Source organism: Penicillium subrubescens (assembly GCF_028828155.1).
Source record: "Penicillium subrubescens strain IBT 31985 chromosome Unknown utg000005l_segment0_segment0, whole genome shotgun sequence".
Taxonomy (NCBI): domain Eukaryota; kingdom Fungi; phylum Ascomycota; class Eurotiomycetes; order Eurotiales; family Aspergillaceae; genus Penicillium; species Penicillium subrubescens.
Genome location: NW_026643155.1, coordinates 2,304,772 through 2,319,820, shown reverse-complemented (window position 1 = coordinate 2,319,820; position 15,049 = coordinate 2,304,772). Strand labels below are relative to the sequence as shown.

The following is a 15,049-nucleotide window of genomic DNA, read 5'->3' as shown; positions in this document are numbered from 1 at the left end:
AGCTACGCGTCACTAGCGGGTTTGGGCGTTCTTGGCCTTTTGAGGGCTTCGGAGGCTCGGAGCACAAGGCTCAACTGAGTTGACTCCTATTATTGCCTTTGGAGCTTGATAGAGTAGTATGACTCTTAGCGTGATTGATTGCGAATATACCCTTTTCTTTTTTCTCTTGGCTTGCGGTTCTGGATACTACATCCATGAATGGTAAGCTTAATCCAGTTAAAGGATTTTCCAGTGATAGACTTTTCAGCTCAAATCACTCCAGTCTGTCAGACTAAGCTCTAAGAATCAAGATAAGCATCGTCCGCTATATACATGCTCCTTCTTGTACCATGAGGGGTTTAGAATAGAAGTCTCTGTCTACACAGGACATAAGTTGATCGAATGCCATTTATTATTCATGGTTGTAGAGTGAGACTCAAGTTCAATTTCATTTACATCTCAAATGAGGGAGGGTGTATACAGAACCTATGCACTGTGGCTGAACAGACTTTACAGAACGATGAGGGATTTAGTTCAGCTTCAGAGCTCCGTCTTCACACTCGATGAGGAGAGGCTGCTTTTAATCTCCTCTTGCTTCTTCCATGACTGCGCCATGAGTGCAGCAACATTCCGACCCATCAAGGCGCTAGTCTCCATTGTCGAGATGAAGCTCTCAATTCCACCGGTGTACCAGACACCAGGAGCCAGGAGAGTCTCCTCAAAGGTCACCCTGGGATACAAGAGAGGATATGGATGCCAAAACTTCTCGTGAAACCAGCTGATCTCGGTTTCGGGCAGATCGCCAATAGTAGTGTTGGCATGTGCGGTGACTACCGAGGTGTCTTGCTGATAGTCAATGTCAAAGATTTTGGCGATGAATTCTGCTGTAGGCCGCTCGGGTGAGAAGATTTTGTACACGTAGTGCGTCTCATGATGTGCCTCTCCATCCTTTATGGTTGAATAATAATAATCCACGGTTCGGAGGGTACTGATGCTGAAGAATTCAGCGGGTCCAACGCCGAGGGGGTTCTGGCCTAGATCTAGGCCTTCGGGGAGTGTTGTGAGAATTGATTCGGGGACTTCATCCTTCTTTCCATCGAGCCCGAAATACTTCGGGGAGATTCGATGAGGTGAAGCAAAAAGGGTGACGTGCAGCTTCACATACGGGATCTCGTCTGGGATGTGCTCCAGAGGCGGAGATATAGAGATGCCAGAATACTGCAGCGGTCCGGCAATGATGACTTCATCAAACTCGGTCTCATCGATAGACTGAGGAGAGTCAATCTCATCGCTTGGATGCGATGTGATACGGATAGTCCCGTCATCATTCCGAACCAGTTCGGTAACGGTGGTATCAAGTCTAATATCGGCCTTTGCAGCCTTGGCAGCGCCGTCAAAGATTCGCCAATTTCCACCGTCAATGGAAACGGCACCATCCGTAGCCATGCAGACCATTGACTCCAGGCCGTGGATCAGTCCCAAATTCTGACCATAGTTGACCCGAGTACTAGCTTGAATGATCTCGCGAGCGAACAACGGGGAAATCTGATTCTTTGCAAGAAACTCCTCACCAGTTGACGAAGTAGCGTTGATCAGGCCAACCGCAGCGGTAGCTTCAGACAACGACTGAAACGGGAAGAGGGGTTCCTCGTATAAACGCAGGAACTTGCCAACAATCTCTTTCATCAAGTTCTGTGTACGCAGCGGAGCCATCCCATATCGCCAAAAAAGCCGACCAATATTCCACCAGCTATAGGAATTCTTCATGGTAAACACAAACTGCTTTCCATCCCAGATACCGATAGATTCATCCGATTCCCGGGGTCGGGCATGGTCAGCAGCGCTAACAGTAAGACCTAAGTCACGGGAGGTATTGACTAGGTTTTCGTTGACCTGGACGAATATCGAGGCTCCCAGTTCGATTGGATATGCTGGGTGATCGAATACATTCACTGTTGTTGAGCGTCCTCCGATGTACGAGGCCCGCTCGTAGACTGTGACGTTCAGCTGAAACCCAGCCTCATCCGCGAGCTTGCGCAGCTCGTATGCAGCAAAGGAGCCGCCAGCACCGGCTCCTGGAGAGGATATTAGTATTGGGAAGACTATTTCATGCAACTTACCCAGTTGAAGGTCATGAAGAAACTTTTGAATGCCTACCTATGACAGCCACCCGCTTGGGGGCGACATCTATATCAGTCCGTAGCGGCTGCTGCTGGGCAGCATAGCTGAGCGGTAAAAGGTTCGTCAAAGCTGTATATACTAGCCACAGACCACGTAAAGGTCGTAGAATGGCAGCCATTTTTGCAGACCACTAACTCGTATAGCCAAAGCTTAGATAGCAAAAGGGAATGTGTTAGCAAGCTGATGTGAAGTTGATGTTGCAAGGGATCTCAAACATGACGCGGTAATATTACGGCGTTGTGGGGCCGCCGTATCGCTTATCGCAACATTTTTTAGTGAGGGGGAACTTTTTCGCATTTTCTGCATTCCTCGTCATTATCAGATCCCCTTTTGTTCCATTGTTCACACACCATGGATCCCTACGACAGTGACTCGAGCGTGGACGAAGATTTCACCGAGACCAGCGTGCTTCTCGGATATGCCGATGAGGAGGTCATAGAAGACACCATCAGCCACCTTGGTGGTTGGCCAGTACGTTTCCCAACTTCAAGTCAAGACAAGATCTATCCGCGGGCTTAGACACTGACAACTCTTGCTTTACGTTTCTATAGTCATGGATCGATGAGAATACCCCACCACCAGGCGAATTCGCCAACTGCAAAGTCTGCAATAGTCCGATGCTACTCCTTCTCGAATTGCACGGCGATCTACCCGACCATTTTCCCAATAACGAGCGCCGCCTGTACATATTTGGATGCCCCAGGAAACCATGCAATCGCAAGCCAGGCAGTATCCGGGCATACCGCGCAACTCGCAAGGTCAGTCTTCCCGGCCTACCACTGCCACAGCCGCAGAAGAAGGAGGAGAAGCCCAAGCCCAAGCCCGAGTCCAAACCTGTTGAGCCCGTCGCGCCGCTAAAGCCCAAGGTGGACCTGGGAGCGAGTTTATTCGGCGCGACCGCGCTGACAAGCAGCGTGTCGGCAAACTCCAATCCCTTCTCCAATCCCTTCTCGGCCACTCCTGGCTCCAGCGCGGCGGGGGCCAATCCATTCGCGATGCCCAAGCCCGCAACGCCCACAGTCCCTGCCAAGGCCAAGGCCCCGGCAGCCAAACCTCCCACTACGACCATATCTACAAGTGCGCTTGCTGAAACATTCGCCGATAAGGTCCGGATTTCCTCCCCCGCGCCAGCCAGTGCCTCCGGCACTGCGACAAAGCAAACACCCGAATCAACTGGTGTCCAGACACCATGGCCCGCGCAATCCGCTTTCCCGGCCCCATATAAGAAGTACTTCCTCGACGCCGAATACGAGACCATGTCGCGGCCTTCTACGCCCACGATCCCAGAAAACGTCACCGTGGAGCCCGTGGAAGAAGACAGCGCCGGTGGTGAGGGTAACGTCGAGTTGAAAGATACGTTTGAGTCCGAGATGGATAAGGCGTTTATGAAGTTCTCTATGCGTCTGGCGCATAATCCCGAGCAAGTTCTGCGGTATGAGTACCGTGGTGCGCCGCTGCTTTCGTCTTACACCGACCTCGTTGGGAAGCGTCTTCACCCCGAGCATAGTGCTGGTCGTGTGACGACTGTTGGAGGTGGGAGTATGCCGCCTTGTGAGTACTGTGGTGCTCCCCGGGTGTTTGAGGTGCAGCTTGTGCCTCATGCTATTAGTATGCTTGAAGATGGACGGGAGGGTGTTGGTCTTGGGGAGGGTGATGCGGGGATGGAGTGGGGGACTATCATCTTCGGTGTCTGTGGGCAGGATTGTGCACCGGAGAAGATTGGGCAGCTTGGTTGGCGGGAGGAGTGGGCTGGTGTGCAGTGGGAGGAGACGAAATAGAGAAGGATGGTGACAAAGAGAGGTGGCTACGAGCCACATGAGTTGATATACCCATGCGGTGGTTAGAGAGGTTGGAATATTGTTTACGCCCTGGTGGATACAAAACATAGATCTCATTGGGTTTACATAGATCCACATTTTGATGTCTAATGATTACTTACTTTGGTGCGCAAGGATAGTTAATTGTTCTTGGAAATACTGTATGTTTTCATTTTTTCTTTTCTATTGCAGCGAGCCAAAATGTAGGGGAAAAGTCTCGACTCGGCATAGAAGGCATCAGTACCTAGGTATGAACATGGGCATCTCTCTTGCATCCCTCTCAACCGCTCATCATTTCAGAAGAGTCAAAACACAGGATTCCAATACACAAAAAAAACATCAATGGAGGGCAATCAATCGAGAAAATAAACGCCGGATTGCGCCAGATCCCGACTCATCTCCGCGGGGCCTCCTCCATGCGAAAAAAAATCTATCACCGTCGTCACGGATCGGGGATTCATGAACTCATGTCTCTTTTTTGGAAAAGAAAAAAAAGCACTTCCCTCCCACATGGAGAGAAACGGGGACGGAGAATGAAGAAATTTGGTTGAATAATAAGAAAAATCGGGAGGCGGAAAAACAGAGAGGATATTTAGGGCAGGAATGTAGTTGTTCATGCGGGCTGCTCGAAGCCACGGCGAATGACACGACCGAACATGTCGACACCGACACGCTCGCTCTTGACCTCGCTGCGGGCCTCGTTCTCCTTGTTGGTAGGGACGCGGACGACATCGCCCTCGACCTTCCAGCTGCAGACGTCGGCAACGAACTTGGCCAGGGCGTCGCGGCTGCGCAGGTCGAGCCACTGCTCGAGGGACTCGGCAGTAATGGTGCGGAAGGCCTTGCCAACCTCAACGGCAATGCGAATGCGGATGAGCTCCTCGAAACCGGCAATGTCAGCGGTCAGATCAGCGTACAGGTCATCCGAGTTCAGGGTGGACCAGAACTGGGTGTACTGGGCGGATTCGAGGAGGGTAGAAAGGCGGGAGAGCTTCTGGACGGACTCGACAAAGTCGGAGGTCTGGGAGGCAGCCTGGGCCTCGGAGGTGGTGGGGAAGGGCTGAGTGTGGGCGGGGAGAAGAGCGAGGCAGAGTGAGAAGGCGGGAGAAGGGAACACAGTCAGGGCCTTGACCAGGACGTTGGTGACGGTGTCGGCCTGGAGGAGGTTGGGGTTGAACTGGTAACTGTTTTGGAGAAGAAAGTGCGGGGATTAGCACAAAAGCTCATAATCCATATCTCATGTGTGAAAATAAGCGCAAGAGAAAATGATTAACATGATCCAGACAACGTCCACGCATTGCTGGCTTTTTCAGAAAGATTGAAACTCTCAACAACCCCATACGCGACAGGTTGTCAGGTAATAGGAAACGTGTATGAAGATTAAAATTCATTCGTCACAGGAAAAACCAGGCCATATATTTCGCATGCATGCACCACAAATTGTCCAGCCAGAAAAAAAAAAAAAAGGCCCAACTCACAGTTTCAGCAGAGCCAGGTTGGCATAGAGATCGAATGACCGGTCCTCGCATTGCTGGGCCACGTAGTCCTGGAAGACCGTGGTGGTCTCGGGGTTGTACCGATCGAGGCCATTGAGGATGGCATCGATATGAGCCGGCCGGGTTTCACACTTGTCGAAGGCGACCATCTTGGCGGAGGGATGTGAGGGTAGGTGATGTGCAGGTCTGGCTTTGTTCCTGGAGGTGGTGCTTTTTGGTGGGATTTTTGATTGTGGCCCGGGTGTGACCGGAAGAACCGAAAGGGGGCAGTTTATCCGGCTCTGCCATCATCCCGAAGTATATCGAGATATCTCGTGGCTGACCAGGTGTTTGGGTGATTTATGCTAGGAGACTTTTCATCGATTTTAGTGTTTTACAACCTTGATGAGATCGAATTAAACGTAGTCTAACCTGATGGTTCTGAGACCCACATTTGACATTCTCAACTATGAGATCACATTGACATGTAACTTTATCTGACCCCATTCAGACAGATGCCGTTTTCATCAAAACCCTCTTCATCCTCCCCAATCAAAACAGAGCATCGCCAGGATATACTAAGGTAGCATCCAAAGCTGGAATGAGCTAAGAGGGTGTCATTTAAATGTACTCTCTCAACTATCATAACCACACTTTTCTAGCTGATCGTAGCGCTCTTTGGACATTCATGCCTGGAGAAAACAGCCATGGATACATCGACCGAACCTTACCAACCTCGGAAAGCAGTTACATCATTAACCAATTGGAGTAGAGTTGATCAAAAATACCAGCCTATTCAGGCTATCCTCGTTCGTGTTTCTCGAAAAATACATAGTTTATGGTACATGTTCTCCTGAAAGCCTCATCGGGATCATTGTCATCAATCCCCATTCAACCATCCGAATGCGCAAAAAAGAGCCAACCAAGATGGGGGAAACAAAAACAAAATCGCTGATGGAAAATGACAGGGCCTCAATGAAGAAGACCAGGCTGTCCAAGGAGAAGATAGAAAGGAGACAACGAAATGCGAAAAGAGTCTCCCATGAAAACAAAACTCAGATCCCTGTCTGTGACGCCATAGTCTATGCCCAGTACCCATCTTGCGCGGGAAAACAGAAACCCCAGAGAAACAAGCCCAAAGGCGAAATGCAAAAACGACAGAAAAACAGCTAGCCCACGGTTGTGGTGCTGTCGCTAGAAAGGCAGATGGCATGAAATGGAAAAGCAGAAAACCATCGTGGTTGTGCGAAACGATTAAGGTCATGTGTGCCCGGCTGGAAAGAACAGTGCCGGCGGGTATCTCAAACGGATATGGATGGAACAGGAAGGAAGAGCTCAGTTAAAGCTCGAATTAGGCCACGACTGACCGGCGAGTGGTGGTAATGGGAATCGGCTGGGGGCCGGAGGCAATGTCAAGTTTAGCCATTTCGAGATCATTGCCGTCATATTTGGAGACGGACTGGCGTTTCTTCGAACGCTCGGTGCCATGCGACACGAGGACAGGCTGGGTGGTCGTTGCGCCCTCCTCGTCGCCGACAGTGCTGCAAACAAAGCGGTCCTCGGAGATAGGCACACCGCCGAACATCGTGCCCAGCTGCTGAAGCAGCGCGACAAAGTGTGCGTGGATTTCGGTGAAAATGTACTCGTTGCCCACAATCTCCGCCAGGTTGCGTGCGCGAATCTGGCCCAGGCGGCGCGGCTGTCCGGCCGGGTCCCTAGCCCGACCGGTCAGGAACGAGGAGACCGGAGTGTACTGGCGGTCGCCAGACTGAGAGGTAGCATTATTCTGCTCCTCGCGCTTCTTCTCTTCATCTTGGAAACGCTCGGCGGCGCTGACAATGCCAGAGGCGATGCGCCCGAATGCGCGCCAGATGACGGGACAGGCTCGGAATGCTCTTCCGGCATCCTTCCCGGCGAGAGCCACCAATGCGTAACTGCGTCGCTTGCCGCGTGCCATGGGGTCAGGAAGGCGGAAAATGTAGGCGATCGTGTAGCCAGCCACAGAGTCACCAAAGCAGATAGGGCCGGAGGACAGGCCGCGGGGCAGGAGCTCACAGCTCAGGGTGCGGATGGAGGAGCGGCGGAGAAGGGCATAGTCGGCCGGGTTGGGAGGGCCGCGGAGGGAGAGATAGGTCAAGATATGAGTGTGACATGATGATGCGTCGGATGCGACTGAGGCCGAGCGCAAAGAATCTGGCGGAGAGGCGTGGGTGTGAGAATCCGGAGTGTCGTCATCGAGGTCAGAATGATTGTTGCCGCAAGAGTAGACGACTTCGCGCGATCGCAAGACCGGGCTGCCGTTGCTGCTGCCGTTGGCATCACGACTACCGGGTGCACCCGAAGGTAGCTGCTTGCTCACACCTTCGGGGAGAGACAAGCTACAGCTGGCGCATGTGTCACCGTCCGTGGGGCCGACCCGGTTTGGTCGCTCTTCGGGGGATGCCGACTGTTGAGGGCGGAGGAAGTAAGGGTGGTCTTCGATCTTTGGTGAACGCGATCCGGAGGGTTCAAAAGTGGCGCCGGGGGATTTGGGCGACCTAGACTCTCGCGGGGAGTGGGAGGTGGTGTCGGGCGAGGGCGAGGCCTCGGTATCGGGGTGACATTGTGTGCAGGCGAAGGGGAGGACCTGGGAGCAGATGATAGAGGTAGGGCCATGCACTTCGCAGAAGTGCGTGAGAGAGAGCTGTATCGCGGGGGCATCTTCGTTAGAAAGAGGCATTCGTCGGGATGAGGTCGTGTGGTGTATATCCCAGTTCGACCGAGCAAAGCGCAACTCACGATAAAATCCATGGTCTGGACCTGATCACGCGGAAACCAGCAGGTAGATTAGGCCATTGCGGCGGAGCATAGTGGAAGTGGCAGTGAGAGTGGGATTGACATGGACTGGTATGCGCCGGATCCACAGACCAGGTTCCCGGGTGAGGAAGAGAAGGGAGGGTGATAAGGAGAGAGAGAGAAGGTTGGTAGGAGGAGAGAGGGAGGGAAAGTTTGCATATAAAGAAAGTTGGAGAGCAGCGAGAGCCGATGGGGTGGGAAACCAGACGGGAGAAACCACAGACTCTTGACCGACCGACAACTCCGTGCAGGGCGGAAGTAAGTAATAAGGTAAGTAGCAGTGGTCTACTTCTTCACTGCAGGGCCGTAGGGATAGAATGGAAGGGGGGTTCTTTTGCCACGGCCTTAAGTTACATTACCCTTTTGGAAGATAATTCTATGACTATTAATTCTATTACTATTTTCTTCGTAAATTCATTAATAATTATTAACAGCGAATAATCATCAGATATTTGGTTCGGTCGAAGCCCGAGTGGATCGAGGTTCCAGTTGGTTCATGACTGACTGAATTACCCTTTTTTTCCATTTTTAAATGTTCGTCAATTTCCTCTTTCTCTTCTCGCGCGACAGCCTCCCTTTCTCAGATGGAACGAATGGAAGCCCGATAGAACAACTCTGACTCCACTCGCCCACCGAAGCTTTTCCGATTACGTCTCCGTTCCCAACTGGCGATTGTACATCCTTACTTGGGACGGCAGTCTTTTCAAGGGAAATATTATTGACCTTTAGAAATTGCTGTAGTAGCAGTAGTAGCACTTTGTGGTAGCATAACCTCTACTCGTTCTAACTGGACCAGCCACTGGACGGATGCAGGGCGATCTCGCTAGGGGGAAGGGAAAAGGGATCTGAACATGCTTGATGGTCATAGCCGAACAGTAGTACCAGTAGTCCGGGTACTTCTGTCTGGTCCGTCAATCAATCACCCATCTAAAAAGCAAAATAGCCTCTCTATCATACATACATAGTTCGGATCGAGTCATGTCTATAGGTCGAATCCCAAGAACCCGGGAATTGGGCGGCAACTCACATTCTTTGGGACAATGGCTTCTCCCCTTACAGTCGACTCCTTTCCTCCTTTTTACTATGTATGCTCCGTACATATGTACTACTACTGTATGTATGTGCGGCTCGTAGTCCAGCCATCTTCAACCACCTGACTATGCCCTATCCTTGCGATCATAATTTATTTTTCCTGTTCTTTTGCATGTGAACCACTCCTTTAATATTTAGTCTCAGTTTCATCGGCCCGACTGTACTCCGTAGATGAATTGCTTAGTGGCTGGGACAAACCCTAGTACGCTCTGAGCCGAGGGACCGCTCTCGTCGTGTGGTGGGGACTGCAAACAGGGGGGCAACGACCAGGGTGAGAATGCCGGGAGAGCTACCGGGGCTCTGTCATCTTCCGTCGCCGCTGGGATGATGGGATTCGGGAATGATGGTAAGATGATGGTGGTGAGAATTAACGTTTAGGAGGTCCTAAGATTATTAGATCATTCGATAGAAAATAAACAGGATGCTGACGGGTAATGATGAAATCATGATCAATTAGCATAATGTTCCGGATAAAGCCCCGGTAGCAGTGGATGCGGCCTTCTATCTCGTGGGGTTTCGATTCTACATTATCCAGAGTAGATGTTGACGTACCGAGTCTACAATAATAAAATTAAAAAAGTAAATCTTACTTCACATTGTACTACTCAAGTTGGGCTTTAATATTCGGACTGGGAGATCGCGGCTATGATCTATCACCTGGACCTGTCGACCAGGGGTGGGTTGGCCAACATGGTCAAGATGGTTGACACACACTCATATTTTCTTTTTTTCCCTGGTCCTTTGTGCTGGGTAAGAAGGCAGAATTTTGCTTTTTTCTGTCCCTGTCCCAATTCCAGCCCAAGAACTTCATTCCGATGATGTTATGATGGCTTCCCGACATCGTTTTCCACACTTTCTTTTTTTTTACTATGTATGTACACTTCTGAAAGGCCCCCAAATCTCATCACACCGCAATTATGGGTTTTGAAACGTTTCAACCCGAGTCGGCAGATTTACTCGGATGCGGAATCCTTCCTGGATGGCCAAATCCTCGCCTGGAAAGCCACAACAATCCGACAGGCACAAGACGAGAAAGAGTAAAACAATAAAGATCGCAACACATAATCCTTCGGCTTTTTCGCCATAAATACACTAAACCCTCAATTTAAATTCTGGAAGGGGTGTCCCACACTCCGAGTCTGGGCGAAGACAAGGCTGATTCCTGCAGCTCCGATTTGTTGTCGCTCGCCCGGTTGTATTCTACGGACTCGGAAGGCATCATCAATCTGCTCTTTCGAAACTCAAAGGTAAAAACAGAACCGTCTCGAGTCCACTGATTCAAACACAGTCGGGCTTTGAGAAGAAAAAAAAAGAAAAAGGAATGCGATTCATACATCAAAAGCCCTAAGGGCAGAGTCTAAGAAGAGGGCTGCATACTGCGTATCATATATGCACTCCACATGCACTTGAGAATAGACAATGAGCTACTGTAGATTGATCTTCAGATAATCTACAAGGCTCGCAACGAATAACCATATTCATGATTACCGCAACTCCGCAATGTACTACGGAAGTACACTACTGATTACTCTAAACGATTCTAAACGACTAAACTACAGTAGTAACTCGCCTACAAGAACTGGCCGTTCGCTCTTCGGTCACGGACGATCGGAACGACGATTCGCTCGCTTGAAACCCGCCCACATTTCCTTCCAGAACCAAATCTACTGGATTTGCGGCCTAATTACAGAAGGGAACTCCGTACTTCGTTGTATCCTCCGTCTCTTCAGACTATACTCCGTGGACTCTCTATTATTGTTAGTTTTCATGATTATCATTCTGGTACATTAACCCGGCGCATTACCCCATACTCCTGCAGGGATCTCCGTAGCTTCCCTCGCCACGGAGCAGTTAGCTACAATGAGTTAGCTACAACTACCTAGAGCGGCGCGTCTTAATTGTCCGGCAGCCTGGCAGCCTGGCAGGGAAGGAGCATAACTGCCGATTTAGTCGACGCACTGGTAACTACAGCAATAAAAATGTATCGACGGATTGATTGCGAACTCAAAAGGCATCCTTCCCATGTTCGGGTAGTTGCGTGGCTTCTTTTTTGCATCTTCCGATACTTGGGAACCACGCTTGCAGGGATTTGACAATGGAATAAACCTTGACTTTGCTTATTCTCGGAGTCTTCCTCGTATAGCCGGTCGTGCTTCGACTATCTCCTCCCCCGCCGAGGCTGCAGCAAGAAGGAGTATTCAGTCGCCGTTGAGCCATGCTGTCGGCTCCTCTTAACGTCATCACTTTTTGTGCGCAGATCTACTTTCTTTGGTTTAATTGAATTGGTTGGGATCGAGGAGCGTGCCGTCCATTCGGCCCGGAGTTAATAGCCACTGAATCATGATGGCCGGTCGGCTAGTTTTTGAATTCGTTTCCCGTTCACCCGCCTCGTTCTTTTTCTCGTGTTACGGACTGAAGGGAGGATGACTGGCAAGGGTAGGTAGGAGGTAGATCTATCGGAGATGAAGTGGATGGAACGAGGCTACCAGATGAATGTCCCATGAATCATAATTTGGTTAATCTAAATCATGATGAGATATGATAATTTGCCATCCAGATCATCCAAGATATCCGTTCCATCTAATCGCACGGCCAAGTGGTTGCTTATTTCCACCGACCTATGCCGAGCCTCGAACTTCAACAATGGGGCTAACAGTCCCCGATCCCTGTCATCTTCCCCTCCTTCGCATAATCTTGGAAAAATAAAACAATCTAAACTATACGGAGTACAGTACCCCTCCGGAAGTATTGGCATCATAGATAATCATCACCCATGAACTAATTCCCTTCCTATTGACAAGTATTCCTATATTGAACTTATTCCCATCGAGTCAAAAAGCAAATCACAAATCCCGTCTCGAGGAAAAAACGGGAACAACGCTCTGCCGGAGGGTCAATCCCGTAACTTTGGCGGTCCCATTGGTTACGTTACCCCGAAGTCGCCGTTGCTCCTCATGAATAATAATCACGTCTATTCTTATTATTCATTCACAAATAACAGTCCGTCAGCCACCATTCTCCCTTTCAACCCCGGTCTCCGTATTAGCACCTATAGCTACAGTTCATACTAGCTAGGAGTGGCCTAATATCCTACTCTACTTTACCGAAGCACACTAAAATGAGGGATTTACACGCCAACACCAAATCAAATCAGATCAAAGTCCGAAGGAGGAATTGCTGACCAAAGTCATCCACACCATCCATCCACAGTCAACCCAAACGGTCGTTAGAGAGTAAAGTGGCACGCCACATCCATGGGACCCAGCCATCGTGCAGAAGAAGCGCGGGTCGGGAACGCCCTGGGCTCGGTTGGGCGGATCTCGTTGGTTCATCGCTTGCCTGGATCCAATTGGACGGGGCTAGGCTCTGTCGAGTTTCACACTTTCACATAATCATAGGGAGCCTAATTCCACTCTGAATGGAGAAACTCCATCCTTCGACAGGACTTGAGTCCTCCGTGTAGCCGTTCACTTACTGCAGTTAGTTACGAGTGGGCCCACTGAAGAAGCGTTGGTAGAAACTAGTTAGCGGCACTGGCACACGACAGCTTAACGGTTCGAGGGACGATGGAGTCGTGATGGGCCCGGACGTGCCGATTTTAATAATCCCAGGCTACTCGATGGAGGTTCTGCGCACTACTGCACGGCGTATGTAATCCTTGTATGGGGCCTGTTCCTTGATCACATTCAATTAGGAAGGTCGGTATATGTTTCTCCATGTTGGACTAAGCAAATACTGAATGTTTTGAGCTTCATGCAGAGAGGAAATGATCTAACAAAAGTACTCTGCGTAAGTATGGAAGACTACAATAAAGTTAACTAACTATTCGGAATAGCGACTAAGAATGTGCGGAAATAGTTACCTCGGCTGAATCTCGGCATTCTGCACAATTGCCGCACTTTGTAGTCTACAGAGCAATGAAGCCAAGGTTCTATACTTCCATCTCTCGTGACTTAGCCCGTGCCTACTCAAAATGTAACTTGGACCGGGTAATACTCCGTACTTCCGAGCAGATCAAACAACCATTCTAGCCAAACTCGACCCTAAACCCGCGTCCATGATCGCCAAGCGTCGATTTTCCACGTGGAAATCGTTGTCACTGTCTCACCCTCCGATCCACTAAATCCAGCCGATAAAGCGATTCCATTGGTGAATTTGATGTTACGGCGTAAGCGCGTACAGCAGCACATAGTGACACCTTTACTGTATGTAAAGACTTGCCCAGTTGCATGCATCACCTACGATTCAATTGGTCTGCTAAATCTAATATTAACTGCTCCCACACCTGCTGATCACTTTGCTGATCGCAGCCAGTCCCAAATAAAATTTTCAGCGTGGAGCCTGGAGCCCTGCGCGTCTGCGCGATTATCGGGGACACGGTGGGGCCGGAGAAACTCTAAGAGGCAAGTCTTCGACTGACCTGCTCTTGTGAGAACAGCCGAGTGGACTTGTAGTTAGTGGAGGATGGATTTGTATGTACATATGTATTGCTCGCGGATCATGGTTTTAATCTTGAATGGGAGAAAATAGGGACTGTTTACCAAATTGGTCACTTTAGTACCTAGTTCGGTTCAAAGGCGATCGTATATATGTAGGTACACCACTCAATTTGGGACATAATCACCAACTGTTTGTAATTATCTCTTGCCATCATATCAAAATATCGTGCTAAATACACAGGGATGCGTAGGGACTACAATCCTCTCAATGGGGTAACACGGGCAGCTTCCTCATTGAGTAAGATTACTGCTTATACTCATCCTCATCATGTCTTGCCATATTCCCACCTCACACCGTCAGCATTCTTAGTACTCCATCTCATCTCGGGAAATTCATCCATATCCATTCCCGTCAGCTCAACTCCAAACAATTCGTACATATGCTACTCCATAGAGCGGATACAAACAAATGTGCTGTCGCCTCCCGGTGGATCCTCACCCACTGACAACTCCAGGAAAAGAGTTCCTTAATGAATGCTCCAGCAACTCCACTTGCTCCGTCCCACAGATGCGCGAAATCATCTATAGCACAGAGCAGATCGGAATTAAGGAAACCCGAAAACTGAAGAACGCCTCGTTCAACCTCACGTTCCGCGGTAAGCAGAGTGTGGTGATCGTCGGGTAGGCTGGTCTGCCCGCTGCCCGCTTCCCGAGGTACGACATCCATCCGCGGTCGAGGATGTTTCGGATAAGGCCGGCAATTGCGAGGCTACTGTACAGTACTTTCGGTGGGGGTGGGCATTGGAAAACGGGTCCGCAGAAATGTTGCTTGTGTCTGTTACTGCAGGGTGCTATTCCTGGTGAATTGCGAGAGAGAATACAGTTGTTAGGCTGAAGGAGGTATCTATATCGGGGAGGCTTTGGGAAGGCTTCATTTAGAGGAACTGCCTCTATCACCCTGGGTAGGTAATGGAAGTACCTACCCTTGGTTTATTACATGATACCGATAGTCAAGCTACATAATGTCAATGATCCTTAAAAATCAGGAATTCGTATAAAATATACTCTAATACTTCATTACTTCCATCGGATAGTAAGTAACCTTCTACCTTAGCGTATATGATATAACGCTACACTTCGCACTTTTTGGTGTCCCCTTTGAAGGGGCGTCACTATAAAACATGGAATCCCAACCGCAATCATGTAACACAGAAATTACCATCGGGTAGGA

At 49.8% G+C, this 15,049-nt stretch overlaps 5 protein-coding genes across 5 annotated transcripts; 2 read left to right on the top strand and 3 right to left on the bottom strand.

The window, feature by feature from the left end:
- Positions 1-519: 519 nt before the first annotated feature.
- On the bottom strand, positions 520-2,278 carry N7473_007356 (putative prenylcysteine lyase; the record flags this gene model as incomplete). The annotated part of the gene is made up of 2 exons (XM_057153296.1): positions 520-2,054; positions 2,137-2,278. The coding sequence occupies 2 exons, from the start codon at positions 2,276-2,278 to the stop codon at positions 520-522; spliced, it is 1,677 nt and encodes a 558-aa protein (XP_057007634.1).
- Positions 2,279-2,474: 196 nt separating this feature from the next.
- N7473_007355 (small subunit rRNA maturation protein TSR4) lies at positions 2,475-3,938 on the top strand (the record flags this gene model as incomplete). The annotated part of the gene is made up of 2 exons (XM_057153295.1): positions 2,475-2,631; positions 2,712-3,938. Exons 1-2 carry the CDS (start codon positions 2,512-2,514, stop codon positions 3,936-3,938), a joined length of 1,347 nt encoding a protein of 448 aa, XP_057007633.1. The 5' UTR covers positions 2,475-2,511.
- A 652-nt stretch (positions 3,939-4,590) lies between these two features.
- On the bottom strand, positions 4,591-5,622 carry N7473_007354 (CSN8/PSMD8/EIF3K family protein; the record flags this gene model as incomplete). The annotated part of the gene is made up of 2 exons (XM_057153294.1): positions 4,591-5,161; positions 5,456-5,622. The coding sequence occupies 2 exons, from the start codon at positions 5,620-5,622 to the stop codon at positions 4,591-4,593; spliced, it is 738 nt and encodes a 245-aa protein (XP_057007632.1).
- A 1,181-nt stretch (positions 5,623-6,803) lies between these two features.
- N7473_007353 (folliculin domain-containing protein) lies at positions 6,804-8,242 on the bottom strand (the record flags this gene model as incomplete). Its single annotated transcript, XM_057153293.1, has 2 exons — positions 6,804-8,135; positions 8,231-8,242. 2 exons carry the CDS (start codon positions 8,240-8,242, stop codon positions 6,804-6,806), a joined length of 1,344 nt encoding a protein of 447 aa, XP_057007631.1.
- Positions 8,243-14,287: 6,045 nt separating this feature from the next.
- On the top strand, positions 14,288-14,503 carry N7473_007352 (uncharacterized protein; the record flags this gene model as incomplete). Its single annotated transcript, XM_057153292.1, has 1 exon — positions 14,288-14,503. The coding sequence occupies one exon, from the start codon at positions 14,288-14,290 to the stop codon at positions 14,501-14,503; it is 216 nt and encodes a 71-aa protein (XP_057007630.1).
- Between the last annotated feature and the right edge of the window lie 546 nt (positions 14,504-15,049).